The 204-nt window shown below is 48.5% G+C and overlaps 1 protein-coding gene across 1 annotated transcript; it reads left to right on the plus strand.

Moving 5' to 3' along the window:
* Positions 1-204, plus strand: CSUI_009607 (uncharacterized protein; the record flags this gene model as incomplete). The annotated part of the gene is made up of 1 exon (XM_068069720.1): positions 1-204. A coding segment is annotated over one exon (203 nt), but the record flags the coding sequence as incomplete, so codon positions are not given.

Below are 204 nucleotides of genomic sequence, written 5' to 3' on the forward strand. Positions count from 1 at the left end.
CCTGAAGAAGGGCGACCCCCAATGGTATGAGTACCGCGGTGATCTGACTGCCACCCGGTTTTGTGAAATACCCAAGGCTGATAACTGCTACTATCCGAAAAATAGAGGCTCCAAAACTGCAGACCTGACCATGAAGAAACTGAAGAAGGAGACGGCAGAAAAGTCAGCACTGGAGTGTCAGTTTTTCTGTCTGTCTAACGACAA

Source organism: Cystoisospora suis, assembly GCF_002600585.1.
Source record: "Cystoisospora suis strain Wien I chromosome Unknown contig_5812, whole genome shotgun sequence".
Lineage (NCBI taxonomy): Eukaryota > Apicomplexa > Conoidasida > Eucoccidiorida > Sarcocystidae > Cystoisospora > Cystoisospora suis.